Here is a 23,810-nt window from a genome sequence, read left to right as displayed (position 1 = left end):
AAAGAAAGAAAGAAAGGAATCTGGGGGCAAAGAATGTATGCTGCTATTAGAAACCATCCAGAAGGGGTGCCTGGGTGGCTCAGTGGGTTAAAGCCTCTGCCTTCAGCTCTGGTCATGATCCCAGGGTCCTGGGATCGAGCCCTGCATTGGGTTCTCTGCTCAGCAGGGAACCCACTTCTCCTCTCTGCCTACTTGTGATCTCTATCTGTCAAATAAATAAATAAAATCTTAAAAAGAAAGAAAGAAACCATCCAGAAACATGTGGTCACCTTTGATTAAAACCAAAAATAAAATAGGGACCTAGGAGACCTTCTTGGATTGACATAAAACAATACAAAGGCAAGGGAAGAGAATCAACTTAGTTTCTATCACCTCCCCCCACCCCGCCCCCAGCCTGCTTCCATAGATTATGTGGAGAATAGTCACACCTTCTCCAACAAGAAAATAAATTAAGATCAGCTAAAATCAGGCATAAAAACAGTTATGTAAGTCTACACGTGATAAAATAACACTACATATACACATATACATTTACCAGTGTCATATTCCTGGTTTTGGTACTATACTATAATTATGTAAGATGTAGCCATATAGGGAAAGCTGGTGGGGAACCTCTCTGTACTCTCCTTGCAATTCCATGTGAATCTATAATTATTTAAAAAAAAAAAAAAAAAAAAAGTGAAAAAACAAACATAAAACCCCAACATGGACAACATGTACCAATGCTTCAGCAGTAACAAATGCATAATTACAGTAATTCACATTGAAAGCTAAAGGTCAAACACCCAAATAACTTAATGAAGAAAACATTTTAAGGAATTTTCTTGGGGATATAATTCTTTAAAATAAACATTTTGGGGGCACCTGGGTGGCTCAGGTGTTAGGAGTTTGCCTTAGGCTCGGGTCCTGAGCCCCACATTGAGCTCCCTTCTGAGTGGGAAGCCTGCTTCTCCCTCTCCCATTCCCCCTGCTTGTGTTCCCTCTCTCGCTGCGTCTCTGTCAAATAAATAAATAAATCTTTAAAAAAAAAAAAAAACCAATAAACATTCTGATTGATAATAAACAGACCTACATTTGAACTTCCAAGTGTCTAACTCAACTTCACACTGAGGAAAAAAAACTTATGTGCTGACGGCTTTCATCAAGCTATACAGATTTTCATTTCATCAAGGATACAATAATCAGAAACGGTTCTTTCCTAGTTAATCTTTATTCTTGCCATGTAATTAATTACTCTTTGATATCAATGAAATGTTTTAAAACATCACGACGTAACACCATTCAATAAAAGAAAAATGAAGCGTTCTAATGAACACTAACACAAGACTTTCTAGCAGTCTCATCGAAGCGGTTGGACTCACCTATATGTGGCTGCTGCGCCGCAGCTAAGGCGTACTGCTGCTGCTGGGCCGCAGTTAACTGCTGAACTGTTAACGCATTTGTCCTCTGAAAGAGCTATTAGAGAAAATATTTAATACCAAGATTAGTCTCAAAGCATTTCATTTCTATTTAGAAAGCTGTGAATAGTGTATTTTAACACTGATCTCAATCACTTTCTCAACCATAAAAACATTTTCTTTCTAAAACATCAAGTATTTAAGAATACTCCTGTTATTCAGGTCAATGCCTCACAGCACTTCAGGCTACAGCAACACACAGTTAAGAGGAGCTTCTTTAAAGAAGGGTCATGCTTTACCTGCTGCTGGGAATTGTAGTCAAAAAGGCCTACAGTAGCTCCTGAAGAGTCCATGGGTACCTGATTACCAGGATAGTCAAACTGTAAGGAATCCAGACCAACTTGTTCCATGGCATCCAGATTCTGAGTTTCAGGATTTGAAAATTCTTCAACAAGTGGTTTATTAGCTGTAGGATTAGGAAGAGGCCCCAATCCTTCTGGGGGATTAGTATTGGGGCCCAGGCGCTCAACTACTTCAGTTGGAGAGGCTTGACGACTTCCAGGAGTACGACTATATAAAGAAAACAGAAAGGCTTTATGAGTAAAAGTAGTCAGTCAGTCACAGTTGGAATGGAAAAGTAGGAAAATCATGAAAAACAAATGGTGGTAAAATACAGAGGGCAAATCAGGCACACCAGGTCACTAACGTACTCCACTTCAGCATTTTTTTCTAATTTAACTTCCTCTTAAGAACAGACATGGTTTTGCTTTGTTCATACTACTAACAATCACTCTCCCTAATTTGAATAGCATAAAGATGTAACTCAATTTTACACTTAAGAAAATTGGCCAATATCACAATTTAGGCTTAGACTACCTGAAACTTTTCTCAAATCAGACAAAATGAATGGTAAGTGTGAATAGCAGACTATCAAGTGACAAATATGGGAAGACTCAAAACCAAAACCCACCTACCACACTTCCGGTCTTGTTCACCAGCATAAAATTATGCCATGATATCCTGCTTAATAATGGTTCAGGAAAAAACCAAAACTGGCCATAAAGGATGGCTTTCATGACTTCAGAGTGTAAAATGAGATGCAATGCAAAAGGACATGAACTAAGACAAAGGCTGACTCCAGTCTGTCTTTAAATATGGTTTTGAGCACATCATTTCATCTTCCAGGCCTTAGTTTCTTAAATGAGACTAAAGACATAATCTTCTTGTGCTTATTGTTTCAAGTAAGGAAGGGCAAAAAAATGAAGTGTGAAAAGCCTCTATGACAACTCTCCAAAAACCATCTTTATCACACAAAAATGTTTCAGTTTAAATCATCAGGAAGAGGGGCGCCTGGGTGGCTCAGTTGTTAGACATCTGCCTTTGGCTCAGGTCATGATCCTGGGATCCTGGGATAGGGCCCCGAGTTGAGCTCCATGCTCAGCGGGGAGCCTGTTTCTCCTCTCCCACTCCCCCAGCTTGTGTTCCTGCTCTCTGTCAACCAAGTTAATAAAATCTTTACAAAAAAAAAAAAAAAAAAAAAAAAGCGCACCAGAAAGAAATAGAAATTTATAACATATTTACCAAGAATTAAGTATGCCCAACAATAGAAAAGAGTATACACTTCATATTAAAACAGCAATTTCCCCTACTAACAAGCCTTTTTAATTTTCTCAAAAAAATTATTGAGCATCGGCTTTTCCCTTTTTATCAACATCTTTCATGGTCTAAACCTTATTTTTACTTTATTCCTAGACATAATCTATCCTCATTTACAGTGTCTTTTCTTCTGCAGAAATATTTTATGCAAGATCTCTTCCCTCACAAGAAGTAAGTTTGTTCTGAGAACATGAGCTCACAGTATATGCAAACATTAAGTACATTAAGTAAGTAACAGTAACTATTTTACCTGGCTTTCAGGGCCAGTTGTTAACACTTATGTAACTCTTCCCCCATGTTCAGGAGCTTCACATCAAGATAAATTTCCTAACATGTAAGGAGCATTTTACAAAGTAATTACTTAATGAAATTACTTAATTGTAAGAATTGATTTCCAGGTATTTAGGTGAACTTACATTTTATTTAAAAATCAACCACTATCCTTGCAATATTTAGAAGAAATTTCTAATTCCTTTCCCCTTTTAACCATACCTAATTTTTCATGTGAATATTCGAAGGTTTTTCTTTCAGAATATATGGAAGGAAAAAAAAACCTGAAAGGATCTTCTTTAATTTTAAAATAAAGCTTGCTATAGTTCTTCACTTCCTTTCAGTTCTACACTCCAGTGATTATATACTGATGCGGTATCAATTAATGTACATATTAGTGATATGTTAGCATAGTGACCTGACCATATGGCCACAGCTATTAGCCCAAAACATTTGTACACTATCAAGCATAATACTGTATCTAGAATATTTCATAAACAACTTTAAATGCATACCCCAAACTTAGTGGAGTAAAATTGGAATGCTAATAAATGTAGTAAATTTCATATTATGGAGAAGCATAGCCTTTCAAACAAACAACTCTAATATGGCAATAAATAGAGGATATAATAGAAAAAAGGCATTGCGCTATTAAGTGGTGCTATTTTCTTGCTATAGTTAATGGTGTATTAACACTTCAATTATAAATGCATACTGTGAAGGGCTCATAATCAACTCAGTTTTAAATATATGCCCTTGACTAAAACTTAGATTAGGTAATTGCAGAGAAGTAAAATCAGGATAAGGTTCTAAAACAAATTGAAAAACATTAAAATTTATTTCTTATCAAAGAGGTTTACTGGTTTTGGATGCTTTTTTGCACTTACAACAGACACAAATGGCACTGTTTTAAACAGCATTGTTACTCTGCTTTTGATAATGAAAGGCAATGAATGTAAAAGCATACCATCCACATATATGGTTATACTCAGTTAACTGGGATTCCACGGTTCACAGGATCTCAATGAAACAGCTCATTTTTCAGGTATAACCCCCAAAGCATCTGACTAATGAAGTGTAAAGTGTAGGAATTCAGTATGAAGAAAACAACTCCCTATTATCTAGGTAAATGTATATACTGCCTAATCTGAGATCAAAGCTAGAAGAAAACACTTACTTAACTGCCATAAAGAAACAACTGAAACGTTACAACTTAAAAGAATTCTAAGCGCAAAGCTAACTTTTTAAAGTCTCTAATATGTTCCCTACCTCCTAAATTCAGGAATATTAAGTATTACCATAAATTCATATACACTAATAAGGAAGGTCACAGCTCCTAAAATAATTGTTTCCTCATTTCTGAGATTAGGAGTTAGACTGGGTGGGGGGTGTTGGGGATACAATACAGGGATAGAAGGAAGAGGAAACTCCATAGAAAGCTGCTCAAGAGCAACCCCAAAGGAGTCTTGCCAAGAAAAACCAGATTAAACCTAAAATTCACTAAATTTTAGCAGGGAGGAAAAAGTTAAAATTTAGACTATCATATTAGCAGAAAGATAACAGCAACTTCTAACATTACTCCTTTAATGAAATGCACTGTTTGAGACTATTTTGAGGAATTATTTTTTTTTAAATGGTGCATAATCAACTAATACTCCTTATGAAAAAAATTAAATCTACTAGATTAACACAAGATACAAAGGGAAATAAAATAAACCAAAATTGGAAAATGTCTAAATCAATCACATCAACTAGTAGTATCATCCCTGAAGATATGCTTTTCTTCTTGAGAAAGTTAAAGTCTTACTTAAAATCTTTGCAATCGGCATCCATTCCATTTGGCAAACCTCTGCCATTTATTTTAGAATCATCATCATCTCCTTGTTTAAGATCTCTGTTTTGGTCCTCCTCAAATGGAGAAGCCTTGCCTTTTTGATCTCCTTTCTCAGGTCCATCTGTTTCAGCATCTCTAGTGCCCTGAGGAAAAAGAATCTGTTTGATTCTGAATATTTAATAGAACACAAAAAAAGGCACCATAAGGTGACCTAAAACTATGCTATAGTGCATGTAAACAATAAAAGCATTGTATCTTATTTTAATGTTGTAATCAACTAATGTATCAAAGGCCAAAAAACTGAGCACAAAACAGTGATTTATAACAGAAGGGCTAAGGCAACCTTAACTATAGCGGTGCTGGAAAAGCAGTAACACCACAGACAAGATTAAAATTCTACTTAAGGCATATGATTTTGTTTAGTTACTTCCACATCAAGCACTACCATGAATAAAGAACTGTAATCTTGCAAATTATGTTTCTTAACTAATATGGTTGATATCTGTAACATGGCTAAGATTATATTCCCATTGGTTCTCTATTTCATGTATTTCAAGAAGTGGCCAAGAGAAGAAAACCAGAGCTCCAACAGCACCAAGATTTCCTTTAACTCTGCGAAGAGCCAAAAAAATAAATGGACTTAAAGAAAACCAAATAACCACTGAATAATTATTAAATATTTCTTTATTCAAAATACTTACAAAAGTTCCCTTCCTAAATCGAGAATCCAATTTATCAGCAGGAGAAGAACTTAATACATATTCTACCATGCTCACACCAAGGCCTCCACTTTCTGATCGCGGAGACAGTATTGCATTTACTTCACTGTTTCCATGAAAACCCTGTCCAGATCTTCTCTGTACCATAATAGGCTGGGACATTGAATGGTCTGTTTGGAAGGAAGAACACAATTATACATTTGTACGTTTAAATTAATCAAAATGTATCTACATAAATTAACATATTAAGGTAAAAAATCAGCATCTTGTTTTATTTTGAATGTTATTATGATCCTGATAAAAAGCTTTCATACTGCTGAGACTCGCTGGCCTGGGCACATTTCTTGGGAACACAGAAAGCAAGTCATTTGGTTTAAAAAAAAAAAAAAAAAAAAAAAAGGTTAAAAGCTGATAAAAGAACTATCGAATCAGAAAGGTCAATAGAGACAGAAATGTTAACCTAAAGGCTCAGCTGCCAATAAGCATCTTGTTAAATGTTAAAGCTTTCTTAGTGATTCATAATAATTCAAAACAAAAACCTTTAGAAGTGAAACCTAGAAGAATAACAGTAACTCCTAAACTGGCAGGGGCACACCTCAAGCTCATAGTTATATATACTGGATGGATTCAGAACACACGGCTGTACGACTATAAACACAAACAAGTAAGTTTGGAAAAAAATCAGTTAATATCAGAGAATTTTCTATTCTTGGTGTAAAAACTGTCACCTAAACATTATTTTTAGAAGTCCCTTCTAGGGGCTCCTGGGTGGCTCAAGTTGGTTAAGCATTGGCCTTCAGCTCAAGTTACGATCCCAGAGTCCTGGGATCAAGCACCACATTGGGCTCCCTGCTTGCCAGGGAGCCTACTTCTCCTTTCCCTTTACCTGCAGCTCCCCCAGCTTGTGTGCTCTCTCTCAAATAAATAAAATCTTCTAAAATAAATAAATAAATAAACAAAAGTCCCTCCCAGTTTAAAGGTTTTCATTTTTAACAAAAAAATTATTCATCTGGTATGAATACCTTTCTACACATTTTGTATGCTTTTTAAAAAATTAACATATAATGTATTATTAGCCCCAGGGATACAAGTCTGTGAATTGTCAGGCTTACACACTTCCCAGCATTCACCATAACACATACCTTCCCCAATGTCCATAACCCAACTACCATCTCCCTACCTACCCCCACCAACCCTCAGTTTGTTTTGTGAGATTAAGAGTCTCTTATGGAGGGCCACCTGGGTGGCTCAGTTGGTTAAGCATCGGCCTTCAGCTCAGGTCATGATCCCAGGGTCCTGGGATCGCGGCCTGCATCAGGCTCTCTGCTCGGCAGGGAGCCTGCTTCTCCCTCTCTCTCTGCCAGCCTCTCTGCCTACTTGTGATTTCTCTCTCTCTCAAATAAATAAATAAAAATCTTAAAAAAAAAAAAAAGTCTCTTATGGTTTGTCTCCCTCCTGATCCCATCTTGTTTCATTTCTTCCCTTCCCTACCCTCCCAAGCCCCCCACTTTGCCTCCCTTTTCTACACATTTTTATGACAAAAAGAAAAAAAACAATATTTAAGATCAGAGAACAAATGGAATACAAATATAATAAAACATTTGAGGCAACATTCAAATAGATTTACCAAAAAAAAAATTTTTTTAAGGCACCAATAAGCTAACTCTGGTTCATTTGTTATCACATGTAATACTCAATATTAAGTCTAGTCCTTAAGAGGCTGAACTATCACAGTGGTACTACTCAGCCACCATTTCATTAACCCTATGTTTTTAAGTGACTACTACTTTTGTTAAGGCATATTAAAACATTTCCATTGTAGTACCTTTATCTATAAGGAATTAGTCATTATAATATTTCATTCAATCATTCACCCATTCATTAACATACTTCAAATGTTGGTTTATAGTCTCTCGTATGCTGGGCATTGTACTATGTATGGGGAATCCAAGAACAAGACAGTTCCTGCCCTCAAAGAGATCACAGGTTTATTATAAAGCAATCATAACAGAGTAAAAGTGCATCATTAAAAATGACCCAGGATACTATGGAAACTGAAAGAAGGGACATTAATCCTTCCCAGTGTTAGAGTGAATTCCAAAGGAAGTGATATGAAGGGTAAAGAGTTAAAGTGAGCAAAAAAACAGGTGAACATGAGGGTGAAAAGGTAACTTCAGCTAGAGAAACTAACTATATGATAAAGTCTCCTGCAGTCATGGAAAGACTCTTCTTTAGAACAATTCCTCTAGAACAAGGAATATCTTACTCATATCTGTACATACTTGGCATTCAATAAATGTTCTATAAACAAAATAACTTCTCATTTTTTATTCATTCCTAATTTCCTCATATCTCTGGGTAAAGACTAATATTTATCTTTAAAATTTTATCCCTACAACTAAAAAAAGTTAAGTTACAGAAGGAAGTGGCACAAGAAATTCAAAATACAAACCTGACACTAAAAGAAATATATAAGTATGTTGCTTAAATGTTTTATTGCTTGTCCTCCAAATAGAACATACCAAATCCATCTTAGAAATAATCTCTCATTACCATGTTGTGCTCAAGATGTTTTGCTTCAGAATGCTTTAAAAAATATTTGGTTCTAGTAAATAAAGTAATTAAGCACTCAACCTTCAAAACAAAAATCAAAACATGTCTACCAGTCAAGTTTTCAAGCACACGTTATTTTATTTTAAAGACTGTATTTGGGACGCCTGGGGGGCTCAGTCAGTGAAGTGTCTGCCTTCAGCCCAGGTCATGATCTCAGGATCCTGGGACTGAGTCCCACATCAGGCTCCTTGCTCAGTGGGGAGCCTGTTTTTCTCTCTGGCTGCAGCTCTCCCTGCTTGTTCTCTCTGACAAATTAAAAAAAATAAAATCTTAAAAAAAATTAATTAAAAAAAAGATTTTATTTATTTTTGCAAGAGAAAGAGAAAGCACAAGGTGGGGGGGCAGAGGGAGAATAAAGAAACACCCAGGTAATTTACACTCAAAATTTAAGGTTAGTTTATCATCCAGTAGTATTTTACTGTAACAAACGCTTCTAATTATCAAGTAGACCATTAGATAAGGGTTAATTTATATTAAAAATATACATTATAATGACTTACAAAATTTTCAACAAAGACATCACAAATTTGCTCTAAATACTGTCCGGGGATAGGCAGGGTTTCAAAAAATTTAAGTCAAGTCGTAATTCTCCCACATAACAGCAATAACTTACGAGAAGTTCCCCAGGCAGTCTCTCTCCATTCATCATCCCCAAGAAATATGCCTTTTTGTCCATCTTTTGTTGAATCATCAGGTTCCCAAAACTTTTTGGTAGGCAAAAGCTATTCGGGAGGGAAAAAATATTAATTTAAGTTTCATTCTAATTGCAAATTTATTCTAATTCTACGTGGTTTGTGAAAGCAAACTTACCACCAATATGAAATTAGTTTTCAATACTAAGGAAAATTCAGAGAGAACTATTTTCTATTTTGTTTTGTTAAAAAGAAAATAATCCCAACTTAATGTTTGGGGACTGGCTCTAATAATTTAAAACCTGAACCCTAGTCAAAGTCCCCTTCTGACTTGTCTATATATTTGAAATGGTTTTACCACCACGTGACTTTCTTTGTAAATTTTTTTTAAAAACTTACTAAATTTTGTATTCAATATAAATAAAAACATCTATACAAAAGATGAAAACCTCTCCTTTACTTCCAAGAACTGCCCTTGGATCACCTCCTATCCCACAGCTTCCATGATAGAAAATTCATCTTCACTTTTACTTCACTTATTCAATGGAAGTTAACTTCATAACTCTTCGTAGGTCTGGAATGCTAGCAATCTATCAATTCCAAATCAGGAACCTATGGATGGTGGAAGATACACAGAAAGGAACCTCAAATACTTCTGAAATAATCTAAAAGCCCCATGCTCTATCTACCATATATATGACACACACAGCACATTAAAACTGTGTTGATACAATGATTCACTGGTTATTCAAAATGTACATTTGGCTAATTCCTAATGATACTTATCCAAGCCTCTCCTCTCTACCTTCCCTGACACTCAGAGAAGATGGACTGGGGATATGTCTGTCTGAAAACAATAGAATGGTTTTCTGAGACATGCATTTGGCATTTTAAATAAGCATTCTTAAGACCTCCTCCCTCTCAGCCCATAATTAGGTACCCTGTTCTTTCAGTGCTCATAATTAAATCTGTATACTTCTAACACTACACTTATCACACTAAATTACCTGTGTCTGCCTCCTTAGGGGCTTGGTAACCTTATTTTCAGAGAGCTCACAAATATACTAAATGTAATAAAACAAACTCAGTAAAACCTGAACTGGATCTGAGAAATAAAACTGGGGGTGGGGGGTGGTGAAAGTGTGAGTGGAAGGTGAGGAAGATAAAGTAAATCATGAACAAAGGCACAACCTAATAAATTGCACTGTGTGTACAACAAGGTATGAGATGAATGAACAGATGAGAGCATGTCAAAGATGATGCTGGTAAAGCTTTCTTGATCAGATCCTGAGGAGCCTTAAAGACAAGCTAAAGAAAAGTACACATTACTTTGAAGTAAAGGGAATCCAGAGAGGTTGTTAAGAGTGACATTACATTTTAGAAAACAACTCAAGTTGTAAGCTATAAGAATAATGGATATTCTAGACTACAGACAAGGAAATCAGTTTAACAGAACTACGACAGGGCCAAGATGGTAAGAACTGAAATAGGGTAGTAACAAAAGAACTAGAAAAATAAAATGGTTTGAGAGTTCTTTGTATTTAGTAGCAGTCAACAGAATCTGATTACAAATGGGGAGGAGACTGATAAAATTTAAAATCTGGGTAATAAGGTAAATGGTAGTACTACAGAAGCAGCTTTGAAGGCAGGGGGGAAAGTTCAATTTGTGCATGTTCCTAATCTACAGATTTTTTGCTAAACTAAATAGATTTGACCTTAAAGGAAAGCAACTTCTGCTATTTTAAAAAGAATAATTTTTCCACGTTAGGAACATCCTGGGCTGCAAATGATTTGTATTTAAAGCACAGACATTTTAAACAATAATCTGCAACCTCTTCCTTCGGGTTTTTTTATTGTTGTTTTTTTAAATCTCACTATAAAAGGTTCATGTAAGTACTCAAACAAAATGCAAAGCTGATTAATATAATACTAAAACACTATACTTGATATAAATAACTGAACATTCATTCATAGTAAAACCCAACTTAATCCTTAAAATTATGGTTCCTGAGAAAATAAACTTATCTCATACATCATGAAAAAAGACTCAATATCAAAGTAACAGTAACAAGGAATTGAGAATAAAATTTTGACTTAATAGAAGCAGTCATCATAGACACAGAAGTCTTCTAAGACTTAAAACTTATCTTCTAAGGTAGCAGAAATAATAGAAACTCTCTGAGACCATTCCAAAGCCTTTGTGATAAAGTGCCATGCAGTGCTTTAGTAGAGAAGTTCATATATCCCTGCTTTAAAATACAAAATTATACAACTAGGAAAAAAAAAGTTAAGCACTTATCCAATATGCCCACTTTCTGCCAAGCACTATACTAAGAATATCTTTTCATTTTGCAAATATGTGTAAGTTACCATGCACAGGAAAACAATTTAGTAGTTAATAAAATTAACACTTCTTCTAACAGAGGCCTGTACTTTCTAGAAACAACTTTTTGTGACAGTTTAGACATCGATTCCAAATACTTTCAGAAACTACTAGTTTGTGACCAAGAATAAAATTAAAATGAGCTAAATATAGGGGAAGGCAATAATTCAGGATAGAACAGTTAAAAAAAAAAAAAAGATTTAGGCAGTATGCTGGTTGGAATAGCAACAGCGATTTGCCCCTGGAGACTCTTTTACTACAGTAGAAATGGGGAAGAATATTATAGAAAACAAGGGCTAAGAGATCTTAAAGATCTGTACAATACATGATCCACTACCACTTCGTATTAGTTCCATAATTCACAGAAGCTTTAAACCAAGGTCAATCAATTCAGTATTTGTCAACTTGCAACTCTGTCCTCACAAGTCAGAAACGACTGGGTGAACATAAAAATTCATCCCCCAGCTGTCCACCATTTTATTAGTTCTTTCTTTCAAGAAGCATTTATGGCTTGCCCTCTCCATCTTCAAAGAAATCAGTCAAAACCTAGCATGCTGCCTCAAAATATGTAATAAATTCCTCTAGAATTTTAGAGGTGTACTTGTTTTTTTTTAATGCAAACTGTTACATAAAAATCACATAACCAACCAAATTAACATAATCCTAAGAATCAAATGAATTTGAAAGGTTTTATGTCTACAATATGGTGTTTTAAATTAAGGTGTTCATAAAAATCCAAAGTGGGGGACACTTTTGAGGAAGGGGGTGCTATTAATAATTATACCATGACAAGGGCACCTGGGATCAAGCCCCACATCAGGCTCCCTGCTCAGCGGGGAGTTTGCTTCTCCCTCTCCCACTCCCCCTGTTTGTATTCCCTCTCTCTCTCTTGCTGTCAAATAAAATCTTAAAAAACAGTAATAATAATAATTATGCCATGACAACAGATATGTATCTGGACTGTCTGGGCAAATCAGGATGTAAGATGACTCTCTTTATAAATGGAAATTCAGAAAAGAGAGGCACAGATGTTAATAACTAAATCTGTAGACAACAAAAAAAAATACAAGGTAATTCTTTAGAACCCCAGAAGAGTGCTTTTCCAGACTTTAATCTCTTCCGTTAATAAAAGAAAGCAATACTTTTTCATTTTTTCAAATCTTACAACTTCACCAAATCTTCTCCATTCCTAATATGCTTTAACAGAAAACATTAGACGTCATCACTTCCAATAGGAAGCATTATTGTAAATAGTCAAGGCATCCATTCCATCACTACTATACATGATCTTGGGCCAGGTAATTAACCATTCTGAGCCTCAGTTTCCTCATCTGTAAGGATAATAATAAAGCAACTGTCATGAGTTTCTTGAGGCTAGAATGAAATAGCGTAAGTAAACTACTTAGAACAGTATCTAGCACACAGCAGACACATAAATATTAGATATCTTTACTACTAAAAAACAGTAATCTTCTAATACTGTAAAATATAAGTAACATACTAACCAGCAACATTTAACAGGCTGATTTAAGAACTAGGTCATTATTCATTATATTTTCAAGTCCATCTGAGTATTGTAGGTGGATCATGAAATAAACAACAGATGCCTAATACAGTCCCATTCTGCATGAGGAAACAGAACCAACGTTATACATGTGGCTAGTGAGTGGCAGCATCAGGATTTGAATCCATCAATCTGTGTAATTACACTGTCATTCTCCTTACACTTAACTACCACGGAAGACGGTTCTTTTCAATCAGTCTAAATCATCAGCATTTCTGAAAATTCTCAATAGAATGCCACTAGATATAATAAACTTTAATGGTATTATCAAGCTATTCAGCCTATATAATGTGGGTATTCATTATAGTGGATAAAGTTTAAGGTAGAATTGTTAAGATAAAGATTTATGTAGACAAAACTATGATCTGTCTTCAAGTAGCTGGTTTCCATTCCAGTCGTCCCTAAAAGCTCAGGTCAGAGCTGTAACATTTGAGATACATATAATTCATACAAAAGATAATTCTTATTACTGTCTTCAAAGAAGCCAGTCTTACTTGAGGTCATAGCACTAGTGGTAGATCAGGGAAAACAGAAGTCTCCTTACTCCCCTATCCAGTATTCCACTTCACCACACCACCTGGGATCTTGGCATATAATTTTCTTTAAATATTACTGTGTACTGGGGTGCCTGGGTAGCTCAGTGGGTTAAGCCTCTGCCTTCAGCTCAGATCATGGTCCTGGGGTCCTGGGATGGAGCCCCACATCGGACTCTGCTCAGCAGGGAGCCTGCTCCGCAACCCCCCCCCCCCCCCCCGCCTCTCTGCCTCCTCGTGACTTCTCATTCTCTCTCTGCCAAATAAATAAATAAAACCTTAATAAATAAATAAATACATACACACATACTGTGTAAGAAAGGAGGGGGCATTATTTATCATACTAAGCTATGAATACTCCTCAAATAAAACACATTAACTCAGTGACTTAAATTCTGGGTTTCCTAAAGAATTTCAGGCAGAGGCCTCTTTCCCCCTATTTAAAAAAAATAAACAGGAACACAGAGTGTGTGTATAAAATAACAGATATGCGTCTCTGCAGTCTAGTTTTAAAACACTATACTAATGAAGCTGAGTTCAACCTCCTATGAATTCCTTTGCTCTTTTTAAGCAATATGATGTAATACAAATCAGTGTTTTTTGACAAGAACATGCTATGAAAAATATGGAAAGAATGAGTTTATGAATGGATGAATACAGATCTATTCCCATTTCTGGATGACCAAATAGAAAAGATTGCCCTTCTGATGATGGGCCAGCAAAGGTATCACAATCTATAAAACCCAGTACATTTGAAAACAGTCCTATACATAATGCAGTGCTTCCTACATTAAAGATCTACAACAATTTAAGATATAATAAAGAAAACTTTATTTTTGAAGAAAAAGTCAAGAATAGGGCAATGCTTTAAAAAAAGATGTCACATTAAAAAAATAAACAAGCAATTTTAGAAAACCGAAGAGCCAGAAACTCAGGGCTATTTTTAATTTATTAAAATGAATGAATTCTGGGATAAAACAAAAACAAAAAAACCTCACCTGTCAGGAAAGGAGGAGAAGACTGGTGAGAGAGAGACAGGCAAAGAAGGAAATCCCAGAAGGTTCCCTGCTGCCTGTGAGATGAGGAAAGATAGAAAGGCTTGTGGGAGAGAGAACCCAGAGACAGAAACCTGAGGTTTCTTAGCTATCTCTTAGAGCTAACAGAATTAGTTGGTAAACTGTTAAGAAAAAATAATTAGCGATAACAGCTTATTTAAAAATACATTTCTACTGAATGAAGTTCACAGAAGCATTGATGTACTGCTATCTGCCCAAAAAAGCAGGCAGTCTTAACCCTCGCCACTTTTATACCCTAGCCATTTTTACTCGGCATATCTGAAATTTCCATTAAGAAAGCCTAGCTTTAAGTTTAGATTAACATACTATTCCAACCCAGCTTCTTTTTTCCAAAAACCTCAAGTATACTTCCTCCACCCCCAAATAACTAACCAAACTCTTCCAACTGTTTCTGATAACTTTTTTTTTTTTATCTGCAAAGATGTCTTTACCTTTATCAACTATTTGGAAAGGTAGGGGGGAAATGAGCCAATCGGTAAATATACACACAACGTAGATGTAGGAAGTAAAGTGCTTGGAGGGGAGGGTGGGTCTAAGATAATTAAGTTAATGGTGTGACTTTATTTGTTCTTTCAAGTTCGAGGGGTGCCTGGGTGGCTCAGTAGGTTAAACCCTCTGCCTTTGGCTCAGGTCCTGATCGAGCCCCGCATGGAGCCCCGCATAGGGCTCTCTGCTCAGCGGGGAGCCTGCCCCACCCCCTGCATGCCTCTCTGCCTACTTGTGATCTGTCAAATAAATAAAATCTTAAAAAAGAAAAATCAAGTTCAAGTTTGTCACAGATTTGGCTGAAACACTGTTCAAACCTGCTTTTAAGATTGGTCTTTAGAAAGCAGAATAACCTAAGAAAACAAGTAGCAGGGAACAAAACAAAAAGCCCTTTTCAACTGCTTCTTTTTATTCGCCCATAGCGTAAATAAAGCCTAAGTAGCCACTGTACTGCAGTGAAGCTCTAGTTTGTTTTGTTTGACTAAAAAATTATTCCCTCTTTCAAATCTTTCTTAGGGACCAGAATTTTACCTTATGCACTAGACTAACAAGTTTACTTTGGCAATACTTATGCTTAAGCACCTTAACTCACCCTTAAATCAGTCCTCTGAAAATGACAAACTCTTTGGAAAACGCTGTTCTGGAGAAGGGAAGGGTTAGCTAGCTGCAGGGTGCCCTCTTGTGGCCCAGAGGAGTGACTGGACTCTTTTTCTGCATCTGAAGAGCACAGCATTGGATGGAGTGAGTCTCAGGAAGGTCTCTAATCTACCAAAGTAAAATAATCTCCAGGAGCAAGCAGTTATTACACATCTTATGTCTGTTCACGGTTATGTTCTATTAGCAAAGTCCAATTATGTTAGTACTATAGAACACGACAAAATAAAGATGTGACCACAAGGGTTTTTATAAGCAATTAAAAAGTTTTCTAAATATTCTTTAGGTTTATGGAAAACTAAGCATTTTTTATGCCTTAAATTATGTAATGGTGCAGTTAAATGGAATGCCCCAATGAAAATCATATATTAACAGGACTGATAAAATCTGTTAAAAAATTCAGAATGCTCACTATGTGTCAGTTATTCAAAGCTAACAATCTATATAAGAGACTAATATAAAAACTGTAACAAAGTAATATAATAAAAATATGTACAAAGATCTATGAGAAGTCAGAAGAGGAAGTAATTCTATTACAGATAGCAATGGGACAATAGGTAAGACTCATTTCTCAGTACAGTCTTGTAGAGGATTAGAAGTTTATTAAACAAACACTGAACAAGGAGAGTTTTTTTTTTTTTTAGAAGAGAGAATAGTGAACAATTAAGTGTGGCAAAAGCAAACAGCATACATATATAAAACAGCAGGACAAGGATAAAGAAAGGCTCTTTTCAGAGCAAAGTAATTATTGTTCATTACCAAAATATAAAACATGATCTAAACCAAGTCAATCAAATCAACTCCACACAATCTCACTAAAAATTACCACTAGGGGTTAAAAAAACAAAAACAAAAATTGAAATCACCACAACTATAAAACTGTATAATCCAAAATTTTAAAAAACCCACATGTGGAAGACATAACCACTATTTTCAAGAATATTTATGGTTTTCAAAAATAAGTCTCAACGGCTCAAATAATCAATGTGAGATATACATTCTCAGTATTAATAAATATTTACCTCTCCCATTCCCCGAGATTCTAATGCAAGAGCTTGAAAATCATGATTCATTTCATCCACAAATCAAACCTGTTGAATAACAAAAACAAAAATTAGTAAAAAGAAAAATTTAAATAGACTGCATCAAATATTTTTATATTATATTGCTGCTATTACTGCTATTAGCATGAGCTGAGACAGGCAAAAACTGATTTCTCTATGAAGACAGATTTTCCTAAAGAGAGCACATAATAGCAATTTGTATTAAAATTAAAATTAAAACCCTGGGGTCAAAAGTTCTTGGGCTAGTCTGTGTATCAAGAGAAACCCCTACTAGTTGAACAAAACAGATGGAAAGTAAAGAAGAAAAGAAGCAAGCTCAAATACTAAAATAGTCTATTTTTTGTTATAGTTTCAATTACAAAATTACTTTTTTACTTCAGTTAACATTTTTCAAAACTTCTCAGCACTTCATTATTTGTAGATCTGATACCAATGATAAAAAAAAATTTCACTGAAAAGTATTAAAATTTCCTTAAGAGAAGCTCCTTTCCCTTCTCCTTACACTAAAACTAAAGTGTATTTTGTTGACAATTTTCTAATTGTTTAGTTTATCATTCACATGACAATGTGTTCTTGAGTCAGAGGCCCTTACCTCCTACCATTAAGCACTGTGGCAGAAAAATCACTCAACACTGAGGCCACTACAAATTTAGCTTTCCGAGCTTTGGGGTCTTACAATATAATCCTATTATTTCCCCCAACCAGTCTCTCTCTTTTTAAAAATCCATAGCATGTGACATTACAAAGCACTCAGTCCTTCCTGTAAGGGAGGAGTTCTTTGTTCCTACTTTGTCTCTTAAAATTCTTCTACTCACACCGCCCCCACCCCCAGCTGCTTTTTCTCAGACTTTTTCTCAGACTTCCATTTGTCTCTTCAAGTCATTTTAAATGTTAGTGTTTCCTAGTACTCTATCCATGGTAGTCTCCCCTGTACCCTTTACCCCGTGCAATCTAATCTACACTCATTGTTATATATATGCTTAGGACCCTGGCTCTAACATTTCTATTTATGAACCAAAATCTCTCTTCTCATAAAAATTTCCAATTATCTCCTTCCTCCCATTCCCTGGGCAAAATTTCAACTTTACTCCTTTCTTCCCCATTTATAACTTAATTCTTTCCTTTCTTACACCAATATCCAGTCACTAATGTCAACCTCACTTATATCTAACCATTTTCCATCTGTCTGGTTATTATTGTGTCATTTTAAAGGTTTTTTTTGGGGGGGGGGTGGAGCAGAGGGAAAGGCAGAGAGAGAATCTGAAGCAGGTTCCCTGCCCCGGGCTCAGCTCCAGCACAAGGCTTGATCTCACCACCCTGAGATCATGACCTGAGTCAAAATCAAGAGTTAGACGCTTAACCAACTGTGCCATCCAGGTGCCCCACCAGCTGTGTGATTGTTTAGACTACCACCATCTCTTACCTAAAATATTATGATCCTCTCCCATCTTCCCATCATATAATCTAATCTCCAAACCAGTTATTCATCTCCAAATCAGTTATCTTTCTGAATTATACTTTGTTCCTGTAACTCCTATATTTTAATCCTTGACTTATAAAGGTCAAACTCCTAAGCTTACAAGGGGACAGAATTGGATTCAAATTATAGTTCTCACAGCTTACTAGCTCTAGAACTCTGGACAAGTAACCTAAACTTTTTTCTCCATTTCTCCATGGGAGGGTAACAGTAGCAGCTGCCACACGGCTTACTGTAAAAGCTGAAAAAGGTAACAAAGAACACTTAAACTGGTGCTGGGTACATAATCATTCATAACTGAGCTATTAAAGTGGTGCCTGACTGGTTCAGTCCATAGAACATGCAACTCTTGATCTTGGGGTTGTAAGTTCAAGTCCCACGTTAGGTGCAGACCTTACTTAAAAATAAAATCTTTTTTTAAAAGTTAGCTATTGGGGTGCCTGGATGGCTCAGTGGGTTAAGCCTCTGCCTTCAGCTCAGGTCATGATTTTAGGGTCCTGGGATCAAGCCTCGCATCGGGCTTTCTGCTTGGCGGGGAGCCTGTTTCTCCCTCTCTCTGTGCGTACTTGTGATCTCTCGGTCTATGAAATAAATAAATAAAAATAAAAATCTTTTTTAAAAAAAGTTAGCTATTAAAAAAGCTCTTCAATCTTTTCATCAAATGATACTTGAACAATGATATATCCATATGCAAAAAATGAACCTCAACACATACCTTACATCTTAATATAAAGATTAACTAACAGATCATACACCTAAATGTAACACCTAATATTATAAGATTTCTCGAAAAACAGAAAAGCTGTGTGACCTAGCATCTGGTAATGATTTTTAACATCAAAACCAGAGTCAATAAAAGAAAAACCGATGTCTAAAAAATTTGACTTAATTAATAAAAACACACTATATGAAAGCCACTGATAATAATGAAATGACCACAGACCAGGAGAAAAATATTTGGAAATCACATATCCCAATACAGGACTTGTATCAAGAATGTTAAAAAAACTCTTGGGAAGCCTGGGTGACTACTCAGTTAAGTGACTGCCTTTAGCCCTGGGATCAAGCCATGTATCTGGCTCCCTGCTCAGCGGGGAGCCTGCTTCCCTCCCCAACTGCCTCCCTCTCTGCCTACTTGTGATCTGCCAAATAAGTAAATTAAATCTTTAAAAATAATAACCCAATTTAAAAATGGGCAAAAGATCTGAACAGATACTACATCAAAAAAGATATATGGATGGCATATAAGCTATTCTCTTGTTAGAAAAGCTGGATTCATTAATGGTTTTCACAAAATGAGTATTTTATTCACCCTTTCATTTACTCAGTAAGCTTTTACTGGACATCTTCAATGTGTTAGATTTTGTAGAGAAAAAAAGTTAAAATATGGTCACTGTTCTTAAAAGAGTTAAAATGAATTGCACAGGTAGATTTTGTAGAGAAAAAAAGTTAAAATATGGTCACTGTTCTTAAAAGAGTTAAAATGAATCGCACAGGTTTCCTGGTAATCGGAGGTGTAGCTCCTTTAACCTAAATCCTCTGCAGATACCTATACACTCTGGAAAAACAGAAACCTGAAGGTAACAGAAAACAACAAAAAACAAACTAGAAGAGAGCCTACACTTAAAGGACTGGCATAGAGTGAGTTTTTTAATGGCTTTTTTTGCCTGAGGACAGGCCTGGGTATGGAGGTAGGGTGCCAAAATTCCTATAAAGAATCCAGTCTTGGGGGGCGCCTGGGTGGCTCAGTGGTTAAAGCCTCTGCCTTCAGCTCAGGTCACGATCTCAGGGTCCTGGGATCGAGTCCCGCATCGGGCTCTCTGCTCAGCGGGGAGCCTGCTTCCCTCTCTCTCTCTCTCTCTCTGCCTGCCTCTCTGTCTACTTGTGATCTCTGTCAAAAAAATAAAAAAAAAATCTTAAAAAAAAAAAAAAAAAAAAAAGAATCCAGTCTTAAAGGCTTGAAGAACCAAAGGACAGACTTTGGGGCAACCAGAGATGCTGGAAACTGAGAAGTCTCCGAAAGGAAACAACCTGTAAAGACAAATATGTAAATATATATAAAGCTTTATTACAAGCATGCTTGCAGTAGTGTTGCTTGCAGATTACAGGAATTCTGAAATTATAAACCACATAACTGCCACACAACACATTTATAAAATGGAGTATCATGTAACTACTAAAAATATTTGAATTTGAAATTAAGAAAATGCTTAGATAGTAATGTTAAGAAAGACTGAAAGGAGAGGAGGCTGGGTTGCTCAGTCCGTGAAGCATCTGACTTTGGTTCAGGTCATGATCTGGGGGTCCTGGGATGGAGTCCTGCGAGCCTGGTGCTGGGGATCCGAGCTCAGAGGGGAGTCTGCTTCTCCCTCTCCCTCTGCACTTCCTCCCACTCATGCTCACTGGTGTGCTCTTTCAAGTAAGTATTTGAAAACACAAAAAAGACTGAAAGTAAATAATCCAAAATTCATACAGTCCTTAAGTGATCAGAATACACCATTTTATTCATCTATTTATCTGTATTTTATTACCTTTCTACAAGTCCATGAGACAAAGAAGAGGAATCTTTTTTTAATATTTTATTTATTTATTAAAGAGAAAGAGAAAGAAAACACTGCCAGGGAAAACGGCAGGCAGAGGGAGAAGCAAGGTCCCTGATGAGCGAGGAGCCCAATGCAGGACCTGATCCCAGGACTCTGGGATCATGACCAGAGTCAAAGGCAGACAGACGCTCAACTGACTGGGTGGCTCGGCACCCAGGGGTCCCGGGAGGGAGATTTTTATTAAGAAAAATGAAAACACCAGAGTAGAAGACAAGAAATTTTCTCAAGAGTAAATAAGGACCAGAGCTTTACTGAAGCCTTTCTTTGGTTACTTCCAGGTTTTCATCTGTGGTCCAAATAAATGAGGTTGTAAGTTAAAGAACCTCCAGATACATGTGCCAAGTCTCAAGGATCCATTCTCTCTTTTGTGGTCAATCATGCCCAGGGGAGGGGTCAACAAACTTTCAGGGAAGAGCCAGACGGTAAACATTTTAGCTCTGGCAGGTCATATGACCTCTGTTCTCAACGACACCTGTGTAGCACAAAAGCTGCCACAGGTCAAAATAAATGAGCATGAATGTGTCCCAATAAAACTTCACTTATGAATAGTGAAATCTGGATTTCGCGTATTTTTTATGTGTAACAAAATGTTATTCTTTTTCCACCCAACCACTTAAAAATCTAAAAACCAATTCTAGAAAGTGAGCCAAAAAACACAGGTTGTGGGCCGGATCTGGACTACAGTTTGCTGATCTTTGCTCTAGTGGATTCGGTTTGACTGCTTCACACACAAAAACATCAAAGGCAGATAATCCACTTTCAAATATGAGCAAGCCAAAAGTTAAACATTAGGGCTTTGCTTCCAGCTTTTTCATTTATACTATCCCCAGGAATATTTTCTTCTTCTAATGAATAGTATTATAGGTCACATTTAAATGGAGGTGACTCAGTAGGTTATGAGGAAAAGGCTTTAAAATACAAAAGAAAACAAAATCTGTAGAACACTCGAACTCAGCTTTGCAGGTTACGGTGCTACCATTTTTTTCACTCATGAAAAGACTGGAGGAGAAAGTGGGCAAAACAACAGGACAGAAAGTAAACATAAACTCTCAGGCCAATAATCTCCATATTAGTAACAGAGTAAAGTTGAGGGGGTGGGGGGTTGACACATATACCATTAAGTGGGACTCTCAAAATTCCTAAAAAATGCCAATCTTGTATGTCCTATGCAGTTACAAATCTTGGTATCATTTGGTGGTAAGAGAAAAAAAATTTGGACATGAATTTAACAACTTTATAGGGAATGGTTAGATCTTAGGAAGAAAGAGCACTTTTTTCTTCTAACAAGCAACAAGAGTATCTAGCATCCAGGTACGCATATTGAACTGACTTTGTTAATCTGAAGAAAATGTATCCAAGAGTTATGGTACACAGTACTGCCTGCGGTGTAAAGTCTGTCTTCATTTTTGTTTGTTTGTTTGCGACATTAAGCCATGAAACTCCCCCAATATTATTTCTTTAACAAATAACTGGATCTGGTTCCTTTAGAAGATACATAACAGAAACTTTTCTATGGCCAAGACATTGTGTAATCATAGGTAAATCTGAATTAAAAAGTTAAGTTTGAGGTTGATTCTTTGTTTCCTTAAGATAACAACAGTGTCCCATGAAATTCCAAAATTTAACAAAAAAGCCAACTTTTTGTAGGCAGCATCATTGCTAATTACATGAGAAAAACAGATAAAGCACCTCAAACAACAACTTAGTTAAGTTCTAAGTTTTCATATTTACTAACACATAATTCAAAAGGTTTTCAAGTAAGTTTGTGTAAAAAAAAAAAAAACAAGAATATGCCTTAGTAAGTACATTTATATGATTAAGAGTACTAATTTTTCTCAGACAACATCTGATCCAATTCCTCACCACATGCCTACTATAAAAAGTAAGTTGGGGGAAAACCACTCAGAGCTACAATAAATGGTATTAAAGCACTTTCTACTACCACAGGACACTAATCACATTTTCATAGTAATATAATTAGTTCTACTTTAAGGCGATAGTAGAAATTAAGCTCTGGGGCCAAAGGGGCTAGGAACTGTGTCTTAGCTATCTATAAATGGTCAATATATCTTGAATAAAAAAAATTATTTTTTATGGTACGAAATGCAAATTCAGATCACAAAACCAAGTATTGGATAGTAACTGCTTATAAATCCTTCATATATATTAATACACAATGCTCACTCTAATGGGATAGTGAACAAGGCTCTTCTTCAGACTTTCTGCAACAAGGAAGACATTTATCAACATAAAATGTCTGATAACAACTTCCCACTGGCACTACTTTTCCATATTAGTCCTGTAACACCTGAAGGCTACTTGTGCATCGATTACAAAAAACACAAAATTACATGAAAACTTAACTAACTATAAGCCATTGTGAACAGTTACTTAAGAGGCGTATGAAATATTCTTAGTAATCATCCTTCCTGGACAGGTTTTTCTTTTTTTTTTTTTTTTAATTTATTTATTTGACAGAGAAAGATCACAAGTAGGCAGAGAGGCAGGCAGAGAGAGAGAGAGGAGAAAGCAGGCTCTCTGCTGAGCAGAGAGCCCGATGTGGGACTCGATCTCAGGGCCCCGAGACCATGACCCGAGCCAAAGGCAGGGGCCTAACCCACTGAGCCACCCAGGTGCCCCTTTTTTTGTTTTTTGGGGTTTTTTTTAAGATTTAATTTATTTTGAGAGAGAGAGTGAGAGAGAGCACGAGCAGAGGGGAGGGGCAGAGGGAGAAGCAGACTCCCCACTGAGCAGGGAGCCCGAGGCAGAGCTCAATCCCAGCACCCTGGGATCATGACCTGAGCCAAAGGCAGACGCTCAACCGACTGAGCCACCCAGGCACCCCTGGA

At 36.3% G+C, this 23,810-nt stretch overlaps 1 protein-coding gene across 8 annotated transcripts in view; it reads right to left on the bottom strand.

The window, feature by feature from the left end:
* Positions 1-23,810, bottom strand: part of LOC111154116 (pumilio RNA binding family member 2) — a 101,795-nt gene that overhangs the window by 60,640 nt on the left and 17,345 nt on the right. For 5 of the 8 annotated variants that reach the window (XM_022513510.1, XM_022513511.1, XM_022513513.1 and 2 more), the window contains exons 2-7: positions 16,840-16,908; positions 9,103-9,211; positions 5,859-6,046; positions 5,131-5,300; positions 1,697-1,967; positions 1,362-1,455 (exon numbers count right to left, since the gene is read on the bottom strand). In XM_022513510.1, the coding sequence (XP_022369218.1) occupies positions 1,362-1,455; positions 1,697-1,967; positions 5,131-5,300; positions 5,859-6,046; positions 9,103-9,211; positions 16,840-16,890 (883 nt within the window). In that variant the 5' untranslated portion in view covers positions 16,891-16,908. Of the gene's footprint in view, positions 1-1,361; positions 1,456-1,696; positions 1,968-5,130; positions 5,301-5,858; positions 6,047-9,102; positions 9,212-15,480; positions 15,484-15,755; positions 15,835-16,839; positions 16,909-23,810 lie in introns of those variants that run through there. The other 3 variants (XM_022513517.1, XM_022513518.1, XM_022513516.1) reach the window with 2 other exon arrangements.

Source organism: Enhydra lutris, unplaced genomic scaffold (genome assembly GCF_002288905.1).
Source record: "Enhydra lutris kenyoni isolate GAN:26980312 unplaced genomic scaffold, ASM228890v2 scaffoldscaffold35, whole genome shotgun sequence".
In the NCBI taxonomy this organism is placed as follows: domain Eukaryota; kingdom Metazoa; phylum Chordata; class Mammalia; order Carnivora; family Mustelidae; genus Enhydra; species Enhydra lutris.
This window is presented reverse-complemented; position numbering and strand designations above follow the sequence as displayed.